The sequence below is a fragment of the Alligator sinensis genome, unplaced genomic scaffold (assembly GCF_000455745.1).
Source record: "Alligator sinensis unplaced genomic scaffold, ASM45574v1 scaffold82_1, whole genome shotgun sequence".
In the NCBI taxonomy this organism is placed as follows: Eukaryota; Metazoa; Chordata; order Crocodylia; family Alligatoridae; genus Alligator; species Alligator sinensis.
The window spans coordinates 1,786,107-1,803,872 of NW_005841860.1; the positions used below are offsets into that span (position 1 = coordinate 1,786,107).

Here is a 17,766-nt window from a genome sequence, read left to right on the forward strand (position 1 = left end):
TACTGATAAACCAAGTCTACATCACAATACTTCCACCAATAACCTGTACGATTTCTAGCCTGTGGTACAGGTAATGATTTGAGAAAGATTTTTCCACCTCTGGGATATAATTCAAACAACGCTGAGACTCTTACAGTGAATAATCACAGAAATATTTGTATCCTAAAACAAATTAAGTAATTAACAAATATTCCACTTGTGGTGGTTCTAATTGTGTGAAGACCATACATTATAACATTGTTAGCTGGATGATGTGAATATTTTATAATGTAGAATCAAATTTTTATTCTAAACTCTGGAGGGACACGGAGATCCTTCCTTTTGCTACACATTTTTAAATGCGTTCACTATCTTTTATTAATAGCATTTTTATCCACGCTCTAAATTGTAAAGAAATGATCAATGGTTTTCTATCAGAGGAATGGTTTTGTTTTGCTATGATAAAAATGTCCTAATGTCTCAGTGCTGGGCCCTCAGCCAGATGTAAGAATTAACCATGTGGGTCTTTATGACTTGACACTCTCCCTTCCTTCAGGAAGATGGAGAGAAAGCACCACATCTGCCTTGAGCTCTTGCTCTTCTAGGTGGCTGTAGAGAGGAAGGGACCCTTAAAGGGAATGACCCCAGGAATGAAGAAATGGATGAAAATTTGGAAACCTCCTACTTGGAACTGGCCTAATGTTTGGAATCACTGTCAATGGTGAATACTGTGGTTGAGGGGAAATTACATGTTGGAGTTTCCACTGTAAAAAATACCAAATAAAAAATAAAATAAAGCTTGAACAAGGAGAACAGCAGATGAAAATAACTTGTACACCACACACATACACACATACACTCACAGAATATTATGCACACACAGACGTACATGCACACAAGCAAGAATGTGTATTTTGTATGTTCAATTCTTGGAAATAGACATTCTTAGCAAATATGGATGACAGATCAATTGTAATTTATTTTCTTTTAACACTGTATCATCATAAAGAAAACTGGTATAAATAAAAAAATCTATTTCAAATATCTACATCTAAAATTTTAGGCAGTGAAAAAGCACTTTGTTGACAAGGAGTGTGGAATGATGAATGTTAATTGTCAGAAACTGCTGAATGCCTTTTTTTTAGTTGCCACAAACAAATTCACATATCAGAACGAACAATACTGCTAAATATTCCTTTTTTGTTAAAACGCACTGGGGAAAAGAAAACAAGAAAAACCCTGGAAATTCATACATCTTCCAAAATTTTGAAATTGAAGCAATATTTAGAACCATAGATGAAGAAACACTGTGGCATTGGTGTAATATACACAATGCACTTGTTTTTTTATCTGTAATGTACATCAAATACTTTACAACAATGCATTAACAAAAGGCAAGAAACATCTTGCTGTACAGAGGAAACCCCAAATGCAACTTGAAGCCTAGATTCACAATGAACGAGGATATTAAACAAAGTGTGAGAAGCTGTTCCCCATAAAGTACATAAGCTGCTCAGTTTCTTGTGCTTAACTCTTGACCCACATCCACTGTCATATTCTCCCTCCTTCCTTCAGCCACATTCAGTACACAGCACTGTTATTTTAGACTCTATAGGCCAACAGTAAAGTTGTCCCACACTGTAATATATATTTGTATATATATATTTCTTTCTAATTACTTCCATATTTAACTTGCATTTCTTTTAGCCTTCTAAAATCTCTTAAATTTTCCATACTGGTTATCAGGGCCTTCCTATGGAACAGGCTTTAACAAACTAAATTTGCAGGAAAAAAATGTCTTGTGGTATGCATGCACATGCACAGTTCCTGGAGCTTCTGTATCTTGCCCAAGCCTCAAACCCAGGAATCTGGAGAGGCTGGATAGTGGCTTGTTTCATAGTTAAGTTCACTGTAGGGACGAGCAGCTGAATAGAAGTCGACGTAGTTGCCGGTTGACTTTAGTCCCAGGTGCATGTTATATTCACTTGCAGGGGGGCGATGATGCACTTGGTCCTCAAAGAAGGACTCATCATAGTTTCTTGTCGAATTCTGAAACGGCTGATATGGTTCATAATCTTTTCTATTGGGCTCCTGTGGAACTGGCTGTGTTGAGACCTATACAGATAACAATACACCTGGTATGTTAGATCTGGCTAGCACTGGACAAGAGATTTATGGAAGGGGAGCAAGTATAACAAGCTTGTTTTAGCTCATCAGGCTACAAATAAGAATATGTTCAGCACCAAAGCCATTGCACAAACCCTTTCATAGTCCTTCTGAATGAAATCCACACCTTTCTTTACTTTTCCAAATAATTGTTTTATATTCCTGTGTGTTACTACTGCTAATAGAAGAGCTGGTTTTCTTAATGAGACAGTTAAACAGGAAGTGGAGAAAAACGTCACAATTCAGGGTTTGAACCAGATGGTTTGGCAATGTCTTGGAGGATCCAAGCAATGTGGCTTGTAGCCACCTGGACTCAGTAATGTTCCTAAAAAAAAAAAGTCACTTGTACTCAGCAATGTTTTAGAGACTCACTCTGTCTCTAAAAAAGGACAGAACTTGGGATTCACACTCCTGATAAAGTTTCCAAAATAAGGAAACCAGTATCTGTGATGGTGCTCTTTTGGATGTGTACACTTGACCCTTGGAACTGGATGGACACTAGGGCTGTGTGAAACAGCAGCGTTCCGCTTCGACATCCATTTCAGCAGAACAGTGTTTCGTTTCAAGTTTTGTTTTGTTTTAAAAATGCTGTTCCATTCCGTTTTGTCGAAACAGTTTTGCTATTTCGACGCTGTTTTAATATTTCAGTTGGACTGGGGAAGGGAACTCAGCCCACCTGGGGAACTCAGCGCATTGCAGCACTGAGGAGGGGAACTCAGTTGGGCTGCTTCGAAACTCAAAATGTTTCGAAACTGTCAAAACATTTCAACTGCCCTCATTTCGTTTTGAGGCTGTTTTGAAGCCCTTCGTTTCATTTCGATTTCGCTGTTTCAAGCACGAAATGAGTTGAAACAGTGTTGAGATGAACCAGCCAGTGAAATTTCACACAGCCCTAGTGGACACTGCCAGGATCACAATAGCAAACTTTTTTGGCAGGAGTGTCACGAATTAGACCCACACCCTCCCCAAGTGCCACTCTGATCCCCTTCTTCTACCTGCTCTGCATTCTGCTTCCTGCCCTGTGCTTGCCTGATCTGCTGCTCTGCTTTCTGCTTCCTATCCTATCTGCTACCAAGACCCTATCCCTTCCCCACTCTGCACTGTCCCAAAAACAGAGGCTGCTTGTGCCACCGGTGGCATGCGTGGCATAAGTTGGCCACCTCTGACTTAGGTTCCTTCTACTGACTGAGCTGCTGGAGTGAGTCATCAACTGCGAGCCTGAGACATTTGCATTTTGTAGGTTACATCACATGTCTATAATCAGCATGTGTTTGCATCCTATGCTTGTCACAACTTATTATACATTTTGGATTCATGGATCCAAAAATTCTTTGCTAATGCAGAAGACCACAACCTTTACGAAATCAAACAAATTGCTACCACTTGTACAAGAATTTAGCCCTTGCTTTTCCATACCTCTCTGTTATATGAACATATTGTGTTTGTTCTGACTGGCAAAATAACAAGTGCTTTGTAATATTCTGCATGGAAACTTGTGTTTTACTGCACTCACATACCTGGTTGTGTTTGATATCTTCAGCAGGTGCACCATAGGAATTCCTGTATAAAGTTGAGATTCCAGTGTTTTGAGCTACAGAGAAAAGCAAAAGGGGAGAAGTTTTACCAGACACATTTCTCTCCAGAACTGTTCCTTCAACTGTTTGTTTTTTAAAAGACTTTTCACAGCATAAACTGCACAGGGTATGCTTTCTAAAGGCAAACAGTAAAACATGTATCCCGAGTCCTAGTGTTGATTATTTTAAATCCAGTTTGAGGGAAACCACAAAGAAAGAAAGAACAACAACTCTCCGTGAGAGTGAGACCATAGGGTGGGGAGAATTTAGTCTGTTCCATCTTTTGTAATGACTATTTTAAATAGAAATGCAGATCAATATATAGCCCATATAGAGCATGTGATGTAGAGAATACTAAAGATATCCTACAACAGATGTGCATTTAGGTAAGCAAAGCTTATAACACAGGCCAAGCAAGTTCATCAGAAGGAGGGATGGCTTCAGGAAGTGGACTTTGGCTGCCTAGCAACTCAGAGATTGCTAAAGCAGCTGTTCAAAATAAGCGCAAGATGACGATAATATTAAGGAGTAACTGAAAAATCCCTTAGCATTATCTGTTCTATGCAGTTAGAGTAGGAGGATGCCTATAACAATAGATGCCCCAGGTGATCAGGGCACCAGTTGTTTCCTACATTCTGCTGCCATGACCTGTTTACAGTAAAAAGTTAAACTTCATGCTGGAATGTCTGTGTGAGCATGCGTGTGTGTGTGTGTGTGCATGCATGTCTGTGTACTTTTCTTAGAAACAGTATACATCAGCATCTTTTAGAGACAGACTGAGAGTATGGCAGATTTGTTATAATTTTTCATGTATAAAATTTAATTATTGGAGGGTCATTTTTAATTCACCCCCCCACTGCTGCTGCGCGGGGGGGAGCAGACGGGGGGGCAGTTGGAAAGGTCAAGCAGCTTGCCCCCTGCTTGTGCCTGCCCCCTGTCTACCCCCCCTTGTAGCCCCAGCCCCACGTTCTTCCCACCTCTGTTTCTTCTCCTGCTCCTCCACCCCAGCCTCTCTGTTCCCCGCTCCTACTTTTCCCCACCCTCTCTGGTTCCCCTTTCCACCCCAACTCTACTTCCTTCTCCTTCCACATTGGCAGGCTCCATAACTGTTCTAGCCTGGGGCACTGAGTGTAGCCCTAAGCCCATGTGAGCTGTACGCCACTGCTATGAGGCTGGGGTGGGGCTATGCTCAGTGCCCCAGGCTAAAATGGGGAGACAGCCTGCCAGTGCAGAGCAAGGATAAGGGGGGAAGGGAGAGGGTCAGGCAGGGAAACTGAGGCTGTGTGGGACAGGGTGGAGGGAAGAGGCTGCAGGGGGAATATGGCAGGGTGCAGAGGCGGTGGGGGGTGGGTCAGGGAAGCAGGGTAGGCAGCAGCTGTGGTGATAGCCCTAACCCTCACTAGGGGTGAGAGCCTAAGTCTGTAATGCACAACTGCCCTTGTACACAATTCTAAGATAAGGGGCTTTATCCCCATGTTAAATAGGAAAAAAATACCTCACCTTAAAATTGAGTAAATATGGTATAACTCTCGTTAGTGTTTGTATATAAATATTATGCTGAACCTATGGATTTCACACCTAAGTCAATAAGAAAACTTGGTAGGCAAATAGCAACAAGCAATAGATTTTAGTCTACACACATTGTTTTATACCATTTCTACATTTAACAGATGGCAACTCTAATATTGGTATATTAAAAACCCCTGGCACTTTTGTTCCTTGGATCAGGTTGGATGTTGCTATACAAATTAATAAATAAGCTGCAATGTTGCTTTTCTTATGAGGAAAAACTGTTTGCAAGGGAAGAGAGATGATTTAAATATGATCCACATGTTGGTTCCCAGGAAGCTGGTACTTGTGCATAATGAAGTGATCTAGATGATTCAGCCACTGTGTGAGGGAGGATCACCGTCCTGCTGTTAATTTAAGATAATTGAGAGAACTGAGTTATAAGCCTGAAAGTGTTGAGATGAAGCCACGCTTCTGCAGACAAGAAAAACACTGTCCTTCAGAGCTGTTCACATTTTCAGTAAAAATGTCTATCTCCTGTTTCCGTGCAAGCACATATTTAGCCAGCAGATGTTTCCTTTGGGTCAATTATGACCTGACCCCTACCTGAGGTATATTCTACAAATGGATGTGAAAAAGAATTATGTAAATGTAACATTTTCCAGAAGGAGAAGTGTAGGATTTGTGTGATTGCTGCAGGTCACTCACAGTGAACACAAGTAAAGAATGGTTTCTTACCCCTGGTTCTTTCAGATGATGTAGTCAGTCTGATTCCCACTAGAGGTGCACATGCAGGTCCTGTGTACAAGATGGAAGTTTTTCACTAATGGTATCTGGCACAGAGGCATGTGTACCCTGAAAGGGCAAAAGATTGGAGAGGCCCCAATTTTTACCACAGTTCCTTTGCAATTCAAAGCCCATTTTTCTGTGGACTCCAAGCAGTGGGGATGGAGGTAGGGTCATGGGATCCATGCTGACTACATTACGAAGAGCTTTTGCAACTGAAGAATAAGTAGCTGTTCTTTCTCCTTAGACCATACATCTGTGTGAATCCCACTATGAATAACTGGCAAATAGTCTCTTATGGATGATTCAAATGGGAAGTACATTAGTGCAAGACCCACCTCAGTCAAATATGGATTGAAGTACTGCTCCTTCAAACTTGACATCAGACCTAGCTTCAATGCTAATGGTGAGAGGGTCAACAGAAGTCACAGAGTTGCTTCGTGTTGCTGCTTTCCAAGATTCAGATAATGGCATGTTCTTGAAGCAAACTAAAGATACTACTTATGCCCTAGCTGAATGAGCACTGACATTCAGAGGGAAAGGTATCATGAGATGACTGATAGCCATTAGCTAACAGTATTGACAAGTTGGAAGCAATCACAAAGAGATTGGGTAGGTGGTGGTGAGGTGTAAAGAGCTCTCAGTATCAGTCTTTGCCTGGGTAACAGAAGATATCTTTTCCCATTGACACTCCCAGTTTTTCCAGAAACTTGCCTTTGGCCATAGGTGTGAATAAAGAGGGGTGTGTGTTACCAAAGTTGGTGATGGCAAAGCTTTCCTCCATGCCCTAGGCTGCTCATCATCTCCAGTCCTTGTGGCTTGTTAGTTTTACCCTTGAGGCTTTAGGTAGTCTGTTCATATGTGTGGAACACTGAACTCATTGCATCTGGACGTCTTGGCTCTGTATGGATCTGTATGTCTTAGTGGCACAATTAATTTGTAGAGGTTTTACTACAGGCTTTGGTACTGGGGGGAATCTGCCATACTGGGGTAGGTAGTATCTGTGTTTGATTCCAGGTTTTTCTTTGGCACCATCTTTTCCATGTTGATCTTCTCAGTTACCTGCCTGCCAGATGTTTTGTGAAGTTGGCTTATTCATTACCCAGACCCAGGACTCCATGGTTTAGGATCTGAAGAAACCTAATGGTTTGCTCGTACACCTCATGTATACTGGTTTGGATTCTTTTTTGTTTAATACCCACATGTCCATGTGGGCTGTACATGTGATACATTTTCTTGCATAAGGATTCAAAGGCAACACCCCTCCCCCAAATCCCTTTTTCAGCCTCAGGCAGCAAAATATAACCTGAAAAGTATCTGTTCTGTAAGCTTTTTGCTTTAGCTAAATTTCCTCAAATTCTTCACAAAACCTTTGGGAGTCTTCATTCTCTGATGCCTGACTACCACAGGTAAAACTTTCTTGTCCACAATGAAAATTTACAGCTGGACCCCCATGAACAGGCTCTCCTGACATGCTGGATTCCAAATCTAAAGGATTCAATTCCTACTCGTCCCTTAATGAACTAGTCACATTGAAAGATACACACAGCAGGCACCTCTTCTGCTTCCAACAGTTTGATACAGTGAACAGATGTTCAGTATCCTTTTCATTTTCCTCAAGAATGTGTAATTTGCAAAACATGTAGTTGAAGCATTACCTGCTGAAGCAATCAACACAGGATACATACTCATGGATTGATTCAAAACCAATTCAAAACCCATGGGCCTGAATCTGCCTATACTGCAATGGGCTAATTCTACTGGAAGAAATACCCAGAAGGTGCCTTTTTTGCATAATAGGATAGCTGGATACCTTAAATTTATTCCCTAAATTAAATAAATTAAATTTATTTCCCTAAGAGGGAACTGGTATCAATATTAATATGTCAGTCACACATTCATTATTTTAATATGTAAATAGAGCACTTACAAATTGTGGAGCCAGTCATTTAACATAATTAGACCAAAAAGGCCTGTTAATAGCTTGGAAATGCCAACAGTTCATGAAACAGAAACATGGACTAGTTCATTTGAGACACTGAGAGAGCTTAATGCCTTGAGGAAATTTAAAAATCAGGTTGCATAGCTGCTAGCAACACACACAGCCCTGCTCCAGTGCCTGCTTCTGACATGTAGCCCTTTTAGGGAACCATGGCATCAAGAAATAGCTGTAAAGGCTGCCATGCTTGGATGAACAGTTGACTATGACTGTCGAAGAGCTATCCAAACTGAGGGCAAGTGCAAATAGGGAGGGAGAGAGAATGAAAAAATGAGATGAATAGATCAGCGTTTTGTGGTTTGGGCCTCAGTTACTGAGATATTGTAATAAAACTATCCAAAGAAGAAAGAGGAGAGAGACAAATTAGAAAAATGGGAGAGGAAGAGACAGAGAGGAGAAGAGCTGAAGGCAGCATGGTGACCCTAGGGAGTGAGGTGTCACAGAAAATGGAGCAAGAACATTGAAACTGTTTCACTCCTGAATCTTTATGTTGGATGAGGTGATTTAAAAATTAATATTTTATCACACTGGTGTTATCTGTAGTAACAATACATAAATAAAAATGAGTACTGCTGATGCTGAGGTTACTATATTCCTAGTTAAAACCAGGGAGTTGGTAATGGTTAGACCAATACAGTTCGGGAAGGACTTTGAGGTCCCTTGGAATGAAGGACACTATATAAACCTGAACTATTCTGATTATTTTATAGCATACTGTGATAATAGTAGTCAAAAGTTATCAAATCATCTTCCTCAGCTGTCTTCTGAGAAGTGTGCACTGATAACCTTAAAACCAGCGTTGAAAAGGATGTAATTAGATGTTTTATATCACTGACTAAAGTCCTTTCCATATATCTTATGATTCATGGTTTAAGATTAACATTCAAGTTTCACTTTCCAAAAGTGCTGATTCTGGACATGTTTATAGACATGTTAAAATCAGAAGTCACCGCTCTGATGCCCTCATGAGCACAGTCTGATATTCAGTGAAAAAGCGAGGATAAATCAACAGATCCTCTAATTTGTTGCATGTTCTGGTTCCTCCATGATGCCCAACAGAGCTCCTTTTCTGAAGTCTAGTTCACAGCAGGAAAGTAAAACAATTTAGTATCTCACACATATCAGTCAGCAGTGATCTCCTGCTTTTTTTATCACTGCTAGCTTCTTGTGCACTATAGGACATGACACTGGCATATGAAAATGCTCCTTTATATGGCAGTTTCTTAGAATAATACATAAGATAATAAATAACAAAAAGTAAAGGTTTCTTTTGATGTAGTTGGAGAGAGGTACTTAAGATGCACTTCTTCCTGTTTGTGATTAGAGTACTTTTTCAGGGCAGCTGGGACAGGTGTAAGCTAATAGATGAGTAAACCTGAACCCTGAGAAGCAAAGAAAATAGATACTTAAAGTAATCTCAGAGTAGAGAGAGGTAGTTAGCTGTGTGAGTCTGAAATCAGGCAGAAAGCAGGGCAAGGTGGCATCTTAGAAATTAACTTGTTCAAGGTGCCGCCCTTCCCTGTCTCCTGCCTAAAATAATCTGGGGACAGCATGTTAAAGACTCATCTTCCCCTAAGCCCCGCTCTACACATTATACGTATCGCACAATAAACTGGTTAATTGTGTAATTAACTGAGACTAGCTACACGTGGAATGTACATATCACACAATAAACCCCCCCAACCAGCTATAAAGGTAGACCTAAAAAATGTGTACTAACTTCACAGCTGGTTGCTATCCAGCTTTAATTTACAGATGTAGCAGGATCTCCCCTGGGGTTGGGAGCTTTGTCAGCACCTGCAGGAGTACACCATGCCCAGCCAGGGCTGGGAGATCTGCAAATAAGAGGATGCAAAGCCCCAGCTGCTGCTGACTCTGGGTCCTGGCAGCACCCCACAGATGCCAGGACCCAGAGTCCTGAAGCGGTGGATGCTGAGTCCTAGCATCATGCCTCTCGGTGCTGAAACCCAGGTGGTTCTGGCTGTGATCTCCCATCCCTGGGAGTGCATGGAGTCCTTAGGCTGGGAGACCCCAGCTGCTCCAAGGCTATGTGTGGGCTGGGAGCAATCCGGGCCCTTTTTTCGCGCCGCGGGCTGTGGCCAGCAGCCCGGGCATGCTGGGTCGGAGAAAGCAGGCGACACGCTAGAATTAGGCACAGACGCATAATGGTTGATTCAAGATTGTTTACTTACACCGTAGATGGTCGCGGTGTAGGCTGGACAGTTTCCCAGGCAAAGCTCCGCTTAAATCCCCAGTTTAGGGACTCGGACAAAATCTGACTCACTCACACGGAGTTGTCGAGGCTCCGTGGGTCCTTTTTGCGCGCAGGGAAGAGGGATACGTTGAGGATTGCGCTCAGCAACGGGGAGAAGAATCTATAGGTGATCAGTCTATCGATCAGCAGCCGCAGGTTAACTCTGCAGCGTGCTCAAAGTTCTCCTGATGTTCGTGGAGTCCTCCCTTGCGGGGTTCTCCTCGGAGTTCTCCAACTTGGGCGGAAGCCACTCAAGCCTCTTATACGGCTAGCAAGCCAATCGCTAGCCGCCACGTGGGAATATTTTAACACTAGCCAATAATGGGGCTCGAATTTTAATACAAATGGCGGGAACTCCTTGCAACGTGCATTTCTATGCTGCAAAGAAGAAATGCACCCTGCAAAGAAAGCTTCAAATGGCGGGAAAATAATTCAGTGGTGCCAAAGCACACACAAAAACAAAAATCACACCTTTGGGTTGTGACAGGCTGGAAGATCACAGTTGCTGCTGTTTCCCAGCCTCACAGGTGCATGAAACCCCCAGGACTGGTTGATGCAGCAGCTGTGGTCTGCCAGCCTCAGCAGTGCATGAAACCCCCAGGGCTGGAAGATCATGGCTCCTGTGAACTCCCAGCCACAGGGGTTTCATGCACCCCCAGCACTGAGAGATCACAGTGTCTGTGTCTCCCAGCAGAGGGGATATATGGGGCATTCCCATGGCTGGGAGCTCCTCACAGCTGAGGGGGCTCCCAGCTGTGGGAGCTTGCTTCTTGGCAGTGCAGGGGGAGGCCAGGATCAGGCTCCCCCTGTACTGGCAATAAGGTATGATGGGATCTAATGTGTGATCCCACAATCAAGCCTCTTGTCAGGCACATGTGGCATGGCAGGAGGCGTGATTGTGTGGATTGCGCATTAGATCCCATTGCAGGAGGCCTAAGAGTGCAATGGCTGAAAATCATTTATGCCATTCACATTTACTTTCCTCCTTTATAAAATTAAATATGGTGATAATGTCATTTTTACAGTTTATTATTTTCCAGTCATCAAAAGCTTGCTAGTTGTGAAGTGGGACTTCAACAATGGCAAGATGTCAGAAACCTGAATCAAAAGAGGGAAATTAGTACCCTGATTTTGTTACCCTTCTTCTCTTAGCTGTCCTCATAAAACTCATGGGATTTTGCAGCTGTTTATTTAATCTATACAGTATCTTTCTATTTAGACTAGCTAACTGCCCATCAAGAATGACGGGGGCAGGGGAGCAGGCAGGGATGGAGCCTCGTGCCCCCGCGCTGCCATCTGGGCCTGCTCCCCACTTCCCTCCTGCTGCCTGGGGTCCGGGCCTGATCCCCTCCCCCCCCCCGCCACAGTGGCAGGGGAAGGGGAGAAGCAGGCCTGGGCCTGATGTAGGGGAGAACTGGGCCCGAGGGTGGGGAGAAGGCAGGCCATGGTGGCAGAGGGGGGAGCAGCAGGCCTGGGCTCACCCGGTGGCAGCGGAGGGATGGGAGGAGCGCGTTTGGGACTGATGCAGGGGAGGGGGGAGGGGGGAGGAGTGGGTCCAGACCCAAGCAGGGGAGGAGGTCTGCTCCTCTCTTCCCCAGCCACTGCTGCGTTGGGCCAGGCCTGCTGCTCCCCCACACTGCCGTGTTGGGCCCGCTCCCACCCCCTGCGTCGGACCTCGGCTCACTCCTCCCCTTCCCCCACTACCAGTGCCACCACTGCGGCGTGCCGGCTCCTTCCCCCACCACCACCAGGTCGGCCCTGCACACAGGGATAACAGGAGGGTGTAGGGGCAGGCCAAAGCCAGCACTGGTCCTCTCAATTGCTGTTGCCATTCTGTTTGCTCTGTTGCTGTTGCCTCCAGGAAGCAGGGCAAGGGGGCGAGGCCAGCTGTGCTGGCCTCACCCCACCACTCCATTCCTTGTGTACCTGCCAACATAGCAGCATGTTGCCACCTGTCTGAATGCTTCTTCGCACTACCAGAGCACGAATAAAGTGTTACAGACAGACAGATTAAGGCTTTTACAATATTGAAATAATCAATTTATAGTTTCTACTCTCTTTTCAGCAGGTTTCATTATGGGCTTCCCTACATATACCCTTTTTGGCATTAAAACTGCAATTCTTAAAAAACACCTCTTTAGGTCAACAACCAGCAGGTTACAGGATATTAGATATTACCTAGGACCATAATCCAGGAATGGTTTTGTACAAACTGGGATAGCCATGGATAATCTGGGACAACAGGTAAACATGCATGATATTTAAGTCTAAAAATTAGTGGGATATTGCCTATATATGTTGTACAATGCATTTTTCACTTTGTCACCATATAAAGGGGATCTGTAGATCCATGCTCAAGTGAAAAAAAACACTTATTTGAACATAAACCATTCTTCATCCAATGCATTCATTGCCTACAGCGTATTATTTATTTTTAGTCATACATAAGTGCTTCCCAAAGTGATATATCCTTGCAACTTGTTACAGAAACTCCCATCTATGTGATGTATGCTGTTTTAATTCAAACAAACATAAGAAACTACCTAGTATAGGCAAATAGATATCTCACAGTTAAAACTATGTGAGGCTGTTTTTTAAATTTTTTAATTAAAATATTTCCTGTCCAATTCATCTAATTTCTTTTGCAAGGTTGGTGTGGCTTCTTGCATTTCATTGATAACACCTAAATACTTTGTAAAGATAATCTATATATTTGCCACACAACTCAGCAATCAGAATGTTGAGCTAGTAAGACTTATTTTCTCCATTCATTTGTCCTTCAAATGACACTTAACTCAATGCTGGACCAAATGTAGAAATTTGGCAACTTGAAAGGGAGAAAGTGAAGCATGAAGTCCATTTTTAATTACACAGTGTGTGTAAAGTAATTTCACAGTGGCATGTGAGCCACTGGAGAAAAAGAGAGATGGGGAGAGAAAGAAAGAGAGAAATGTTAAATGAAAGGAAGAATGGGTTTAAAAAAAAAGAATGCACAAAGACCATGAGAAAGATGTGTCACCAAGTGCCAGGAAATGCCCTCCCTAGTGACCCTACATTTGCAAATTTTGATATGTTTAGAAGGAAATGATGTATCCTTTGCTGATCTGATATGTCACAGTGGCTGACCTCTTTAGCTAGTTACACATAAACCAGTTTAAGTGATCAGAATCTGGTTTAAACCTATAAGGCTAGGGACAGATATTACACATAAACCAGTTTAAGTGATTTAACTGACAGAAACTGGTTTAAACCTGTAACAGAAGAGATGTTCAGTGCACATAAACCAGTCTGAAAATGGCTGAAACCAGTTTGAGATAAACCTGGTTGAATGTAGTATCAGACTTAACTGATCTGTGTCAAACCAGTTTATGCAATGTCTGTCCCAGACTTCTTGCTGGTTTAAGATAAACCAGACTCCCTCAGCATCCCGGCAGGCTCTCTGGGCTGGGTGGAGCTCTCTGCTCCACAGCAGGGCTAGCTCCTCCCCTGTGCTCCCTGGCCGGAGCTCTGGCAGAGACTACAGGTAGGTACAGCACTGTCTGCCTGGCTTTCCTCTGCCCTTCCCTCCCCGCCCTCGCTACTTGCTGGATAAGCATGGATCCCCCTCTCCCTCCTTCTTACCTCCCACTCCACAGACCCTAACCCCATGGACCCTAGGCATGTGGTATGCTAGCTAACACTGAGCGGTGTCTCTGTGTGTGAGTGGCTCCAATTTCACTGGGACAGGCAGATAGAACAGTGACCGCTTAGGGCTTTTTGGAGCTACTCAATAGGTCAGCTGTTGAGCTGTTTAAGAAGAGTTTGAATTAATGGAGAGAGACTGTTGTTTTGCTGATGAGGTGATAAACACTATTATCAGCCCTCTGCTTGTTTGCTCACCTGTCAGTTTGCTGTAGACACTATAAAGAATCAGGGAGAGGGAGATTGAAAAGCTCCATATCATCAACAGATGCATGCATTGCACAACCCCCCATTGCCTCAGAATGCTAGCAGAGGGCTGGAGGTTGGCAGCACTCCCACCCCCTGAGGAGCCAGTAGGGAAAAGCCTGGGATGGTGCAGGCAAACCTGCCTAATAAGAGGTCCTGTTGGGGCCTGGCCATGCCCCGCCCCTCAGCTCAGGGAAGGGCGGGCTGCTTTACACTCCCAGCTTCTAGCCTGAGCCACTGCAGGCATGTGCCTGAATTTCCTCAGTCCAGAGAGAATGTTTGTCCAGTTACAAACCAGTTCAGCCTAGCCAGGTTAGACTAACCTGCAAAGATTGAATCAATTCAGGCTCAGACTTTTTGAATGTCTGTCCCTATCTTAACAGAACAGAAGTTCAATGCACATAAACTAGTTTCAAAATGGTTGAAACTGGTTTAAGATAAACCTGGTTGAATGTAGTATCAGAATTAACTGATTTGGGTCAAACCAGTTTATAAAACTTCTGTCCAAGACCCCTTCCTGGTACAAGTTAAATCAGAGTCCCAGCATCACAGAATGTTTTGCAGCCCTCAACTGGGCTATACCGTCTTCTCCAAAGAGCAGGGGTGGCCCAGTCCCTCTGCTCCATAGTTGGAGCAGTGAGGGCTGGCTGACAAAGGGGTAGGAGTGGGAGCAAGCCTGGCTGGGGATGCAGCCCAGTATATGGGGGGGGGGGGGGGGTGTACGCCCCCCCCCCCCCCCTGCCCCCCTACCCCCAAGCAAACACCAGCTAGGGTATGGGGCCAGGGAGAGGGTTAAACACCCCTTCCGCCACTCAAACTTACTGCTGGCTGCATCTGTGGGCTACAAATCCCAGAGGCACCTGGAAGCAGGAAGAGGAAGTGATGAGCAACCCTGCAGAGTCCTACTGCTATAATTCTGGACTGCAAATCCCAGAGACCTTGGGGGCAGCAGGAAGAGGAAGTGACAGAGAGCCATGCTGTAGCACTCCACAGCTTCTTGCCTGAGCCACTGTATGTATGCAGCTGTATTTCCTGAATCAAAGGTAAATGTCTGTTCACTTCTGTTTTAATTTAATCTGTGCAGTTTAGAGTAACCTGCAAAGATTTAATTTATTCAGCCTTGGGCTTTTTGACGGTCTGTATTTAGCCTTCATGAATGTGTCCAAGGTCATGACAGAGTACAATAATAGTTGGACACAAACCTCTCCTCCTCTTGGATACTAACTCATCTTCTTTATTGCTTCTTCATGCAAATTTAGACAGAGGTTTGTAGGCTTTTGGTTACCAAGTACTATATAGCACTTGGTAACCAATGCTTCAAATCTTGAATGCAAGCTCTGGGACAAAGAATGTAGCCTAGTATTCAATTAGCATGCTGATAGTGTCCTAAATGAGAACAGGAGTTTGGAAGAGAACTCAGTACAATCCTCCAATACCTCTGCAGGTAGAGAGAAGGGAACAACCAACAGGCACCAAGAGACTTCTACAACGCCACAAGATAATACAATAATACAAAAGGTGGGGCTACTCCTGGTTAGAATGTATGACTTGCACTGAAACAGCACCTAGAACAGAGAGTCCCATTGTGCCTATGCAAAATAGATTACTTAAGGCTAACTGATAATTGATACTGACAAGAATCAGGAACAAAGGAACAGGAATCAGGAACAGACTTCCAGGAAGTTTGATGAACACTTGATTAGGGTGTAAGATTAGCTCAAAGCATGCAACAGTTCAAAGTGCTAAGTTTAGGGCATACTTGGTTCACGAGGAGAGAAAAGGCCTTACACATAAATTAGACAAGTGCCTCCACTGAAAATCTGGGTAGAGAGAAAATCAGTGCTGTGAGATTATAAATAACAGAGTAAACAAATCCCTGGTGAAGCTCACAGTAATGGCTGCTACATGAGAATTTATTTATTCTGGTGCTGGAAAGCCAGACAACGTTCAGTATGGAAGCAGCCATTAGATACTGTACCTAAGTACAGTAAAAAAGCCTGAGGCCAAATCCTTCAATCTCCACAGGTTAGTCTAAACTGCATAGATTGAACCAATAAGCAAGTGAACAGATATTCACTTTTGATCCAGGAAATGCAGCCACATGCCTGTAGCATCCTAGGCCAGAAGCTAGGAGGCATTAGAACATGTCTCCCTGCTCACCTGGAGCAGACAGCTTGGGCCAAGACTAGCCCACCCACCATGCAAGGGGAGAGAAGGGCTGCAGGGGGAGGTGCAAAGCATCCTGGGATGCTGGGGGACTGTGAGTTAACTTGAATCTGGAGGGGATCTGAGACAGAAGTTCAAATAAACCGATTTAACGTAAATAGGTAAGTCTGATACTATATCCATCCAGGTTGATCTTAAACTGGTTCCAGCCATTTTGGAAATGGTTTATGTGCACTGAATTTCTGTTGTGTTAAAGATTTGAACCATTTCTGATCACTTATACATTTCTGATACACTTATGTGTACTTTCTGTCGATAGCCTGTAACATCATGCTTTCAAAAGCTGATGCAATTTGGATTTCCATATTTTGCTTAAAAAGAAAATAAGTATCTAGCAAATCAAACACAAAGCATTTATTAAAAGAAGTATTTATGAACAACTATTACACTTAGGACAGAGTTCTTTCTCCCGCTGTGAAATGATGAGGCATTAAAAAAAGTCTTTGGACTTGAAAAATGGAATCATACTGGCTACTTCTCTGCACCTCAGGCTACAATTGAGAGTTGTTACATTCAAAATCAGGCACTATTTCATTTACATACAGATGAAAAATATATAGACAAATATTTATGTAGAATTATACAACCCCAGATAAATGGAATCATTGTAACAATGGTGGAGTTCATATGGTACCACATCAAGAGTGCATACGCATCTTTATCTTTTCCTATTACTTTTATAAAAAATTGTACTTCACAAGAATATTAGTAGTTTCAGTGCTATATCTGTGGAGTATTGAAACATCAGAAAAGTTGATCCCTTTCTCTGTCTCAGTAAATTCAGCCAAGCCTAGAAAATGTGTCTATCACAACTGATTTATATTTGTGATGTGTAAGCCTAATCTCACCTGTCATGGTGTCTTTCCTGGAAGTGTGTTCTCCTTTATTTCCATGGTAAGTGGCATTTGTTCCAGTTGATTCATAGTCTGTTTTCCTTTCTTTTAAATTGATCATTTCCCGAGGTGAGGCAGGGGCACTTGCTAGATAATAAAAACAAAATTATTTTTCTCTACTCATGTTACTGAATAACACTGAGATAGCTAATGTACTAATAGTTACATTTATTAGTATACAGTAATTAAGGTGAGTGAAATGTATAGATGACAGAATGAATTTGGGAGGAGGTTAGAAGAGCTTCTGTTTCAAATGTAGGAGAAACATGTATTTCTTTTGAATGCATTTCTGCATTTTTGTCTGCATATTTTGATTTACAGTTTTGTTTACAAGCACCATCTGACATGATCATACTAGAAAAATATTTGCAAGAAAACTATACTTTTTGCTTTCACTTTTCTGTTTCTTTGTGAATCTGTCAATATTTTACATCATAGGCAGTTTCATTTTTC

The 17,766-nt window shown here is 43.0% G+C and overlaps 1 protein-coding gene across 1 annotated transcript in view; it reads right to left on the reverse strand.

The window, feature by feature from the left end:
• Positions 1 to 1,066: 1,066 nt before the first annotated feature.
• CTNND2 (catenin delta 2) overlaps positions 1,067 to 17,766 on the reverse strand; it is a 554,610-nt gene continuing 537,910 nt past the window's right edge. Inside the window, exons 18-20 of the mRNA XM_025215651.1 lie at positions 17,269 to 17,400; positions 3,663 to 3,736; positions 1,067 to 2,094 (exon numbers count right to left, since the gene is read on the reverse strand). Of these exons, the coding sequence (XP_025071436.1) occupies positions 1,834 to 2,094; positions 3,663 to 3,736; positions 17,269 to 17,400 (467 nt within the window). The 3' untranslated portion in view covers positions 1,067 to 1,833. The remainder of the gene's footprint in view (positions 2,095 to 3,662; positions 3,737 to 17,268; positions 17,401 to 17,766) is intronic.